The sequence below is a fragment of the Haemaphysalis longicornis genome, unplaced genomic scaffold (genome assembly GCF_048455015.1).
Source record: "Haemaphysalis longicornis isolate Haplotype H1 unplaced genomic scaffold, Haemaphysalis longicornis Haplotype H1 scaffold_1, whole genome shotgun sequence".
Lineage (NCBI taxonomy): Eukaryota > Metazoa > Arthropoda > Arachnida > Ixodida > Ixodidae > Haemaphysalis > Haemaphysalis longicornis.
The window spans coordinates 202,485,849-202,488,171 of record NW_027526203.1 but is presented as its reverse complement, the minus strand read 5'-3'; the positions used below and the strand labels follow the sequence as shown (position 1 = coordinate 202,488,171).

General features: G+C 58.7%; 1 protein-coding gene across 1 annotated transcript; it reads right to left on the bottom strand.

Annotated features, from left to right (window-relative positions):
* Positions 1-925: 925 nt before the first annotated feature.
* Positions 926-2,010, bottom strand: LOC144156477 (uncharacterized). Its single transcript, XM_077688378.1, has 2 exons — positions 1,308-2,010; positions 926-969 (listed from the first exon to the last, which is right to left on the bottom strand). Exons 1-2 carry the CDS (start codon positions 2,008-2,010, stop codon positions 926-928), a joined length of 747 nt encoding a protein of 248 aa, XP_077544504.1.
* Positions 2,011-2,323: the final 313 nt, after the last annotated feature.

Sequence of the window (2,323 nt, the reverse complement as noted above, 5' to 3'; positions counted from 1 at the left end):
ATCTCCACTTCTGCACGCGGCGGCGGCACAAAACTCTCCGACTGCGGCGTGAACTTCGACGGGTCCGAAAGCTCAGTAAACAAAGATGTTTTCTGCCTCTCCCGTCCGACCACTTAGCCCCGACCACTTAGCCCGCGCGATCAGGCCGCTGCGCGTTTCGGGTTGCAGGCAGAGCTGCGCGCAACGACTCGTCGCCGAAACTCGAATACGCGGACGGCCCGGCAACCAAACGGGTAGACGCACGCACGCAGCGTCGGCGAAGGGCCACATGAGGCGCAAAGAACTACCGCTTGCCTGTCACGTGAATAGAACACCTCCCATCAGTCTTTCCTTTTTATTTTTTATGACTAGGCTTCACGGTTGTCACGTGACGCTCCCTCCTAAACTTTTCTTTCCTCCATGCTCCTCAGTCCGGCCCTTTCCTCCCCCTCTCAGGGTGGCCCGCGCTGCCCATGAAACCACTGCACTCGGCGTGCGCGCTTCCGCCACCCCCTTCCGATAAGGGGAGCAAACTTTCCGCCAACATTCGGCGCTGATCATCCGATCCTGAAAAAGATGCGACGACCGCTTCTACATCAGTGCTCATCTTTCCTAACGCCTCTCCCTGGCCTTCCGCAGCGCAGTAGAGTTTATTTGCCCTGTGCGGTTGTAAACCGTGCATCGGCGCGTTCACGAAAGGGAAGAAAGGGGGTTGCGGCCCGTACTGATAGCCGTTCCTCCCCATGTCGAGCACAACACCCTCCCTCGAAAGGAAATCTCTGCCCAGTATGACTGGAACAGACAAACCAGGCAAGCAAACAAAACGCTGTCTGCGCTTTCTGCCATCAAAAGCGAGCGTGAGCCTCACAGCTCCCTCTGCTTTTGCCGAACCCGCTGCTAAGCTCAAGGGTGTCTCGGCGGACCTGACCCGGATTGTTCTTCTCCTTCAGGCTTCAAAGACTTCGTCCCCGATTAGAGAAACCGTCGAGCCTGTGTCGACCAGTGCAAAAAGTTCGCGACCGACCAATTGCACTCGCATGAATGGGGCAGACAAAGAAGGGTCTCCCTGCGCCCTGCATGCGGAGGGGGCCAGCGGGCCGCCGGCGCCAGCGTCGGCGTACTCTGGGGGCTCCCTCGCAGCCCCTCTTCCTGGCCCCCCCTTCTCGCTTCCCGCCGGCGACGACAAGCTACCGCCCTTCACCGCCGCCGGCGATCCGAGTTTCTCTGCGTGCTACGCATTTTCTCGGGGCATTAACGGGAAAAGTGGCCAGGCTTGCGACAAAACCAGCACAAGCGGGCTCTTTCGTCCTGCCTCCCTCTTCCGTCGCCTGCGTTGCTTCCGACCGAGGAGTTTGTGGGGCCGTTATCCGCTCCCCCTCCAGACAAGGCGCAACCCGGTTCGAGTGATTCCTCGGGTCTCGGCGACAAGCTGTAGTGAAGCTCGGCGAATAAATCCGCCTGAATTACTCGCGCTTCTTGTGCGAGGGCCTCCAAGTTGCCAAAACTCCGGCCCCGCAGGTGCGGTCTAAAACGCGGGTGGCATTGCCTGCACACCCGTGCTACTTTGTCCGCGTCGGCTGCTTCGGGGTCGGCCCGTTCGTACAGCTCCTGCATAGCCCGCACGTACTCGAGGAGACTCTCCTCAGGGTGCTGCGTGCGAAGGGCAAGCTCGTCCCTCATACGGTGTTCGTAATCGGGTGGCAGGAATTCAGCGCGGAAGCGGTCCTTAAAATCTGCCATCGACTCGAAAGCCGGTTGGCAGCGCCTCCAACGCGCAGCGCTTCCTACTAGTGCCACGGGCAGGACTTGCCTCAGCACGTAATCATCCGATGCGCCTACCGCACTTTGGTACGAATCCAGTTGGTGCAGGTATTCGTAAACGGATTTCGAGTCTCCGTAGCCAGAATAGGAGGGAACCTCGATATTCAAACGCGGCTTCGAGACTGGCACTACAGGACCCGCGGTGGGAGCCGCTGGCGCCGAACCGAGCATTCGGGTTATCTCCGCGAACATCTCGGTCATCTGCCTCATCATTGAGGCGAGATCTGCGGGCTGCAACTGATCAGCAGCCTCCTGCGCAGCGGCCGCTGAGTCTCCCCCCGAGCCCTGCGGCTCCTCCTTCTCTCCCGTCTCTCTCCGTGTGGTAGGAGCCATTTCCAGCTAACTAACCAACAAAAAGCTGGCTCAACCACGCCAAACTGTAGACGCCAAGACACAGAGCAAGCCGCGCTAACTACATACACAACGCGACAAACACACCCCACACACAAATATACAATGGGAGCAAAAAAGGAACGTCAAGACAATACATATGACCAACGGGGCTGAACTAAAGCCAAATTAA

Coding starts and splice junctions, on each gene's coding strand:
- LOC144156477 (XM_077688378.1), bottom strand. CDS start 2,010: ATGAGGCAGATGACCGAGATGTTCGCGGAGATAACCCGAATGCTCGGT. Junction 970..1,307: donor CTCGGTCGGAAGCAACGCAG/GCGACGGAAGAG, acceptor TGGTCGACACAG/GCTCGACGGTTTCTCTAATC.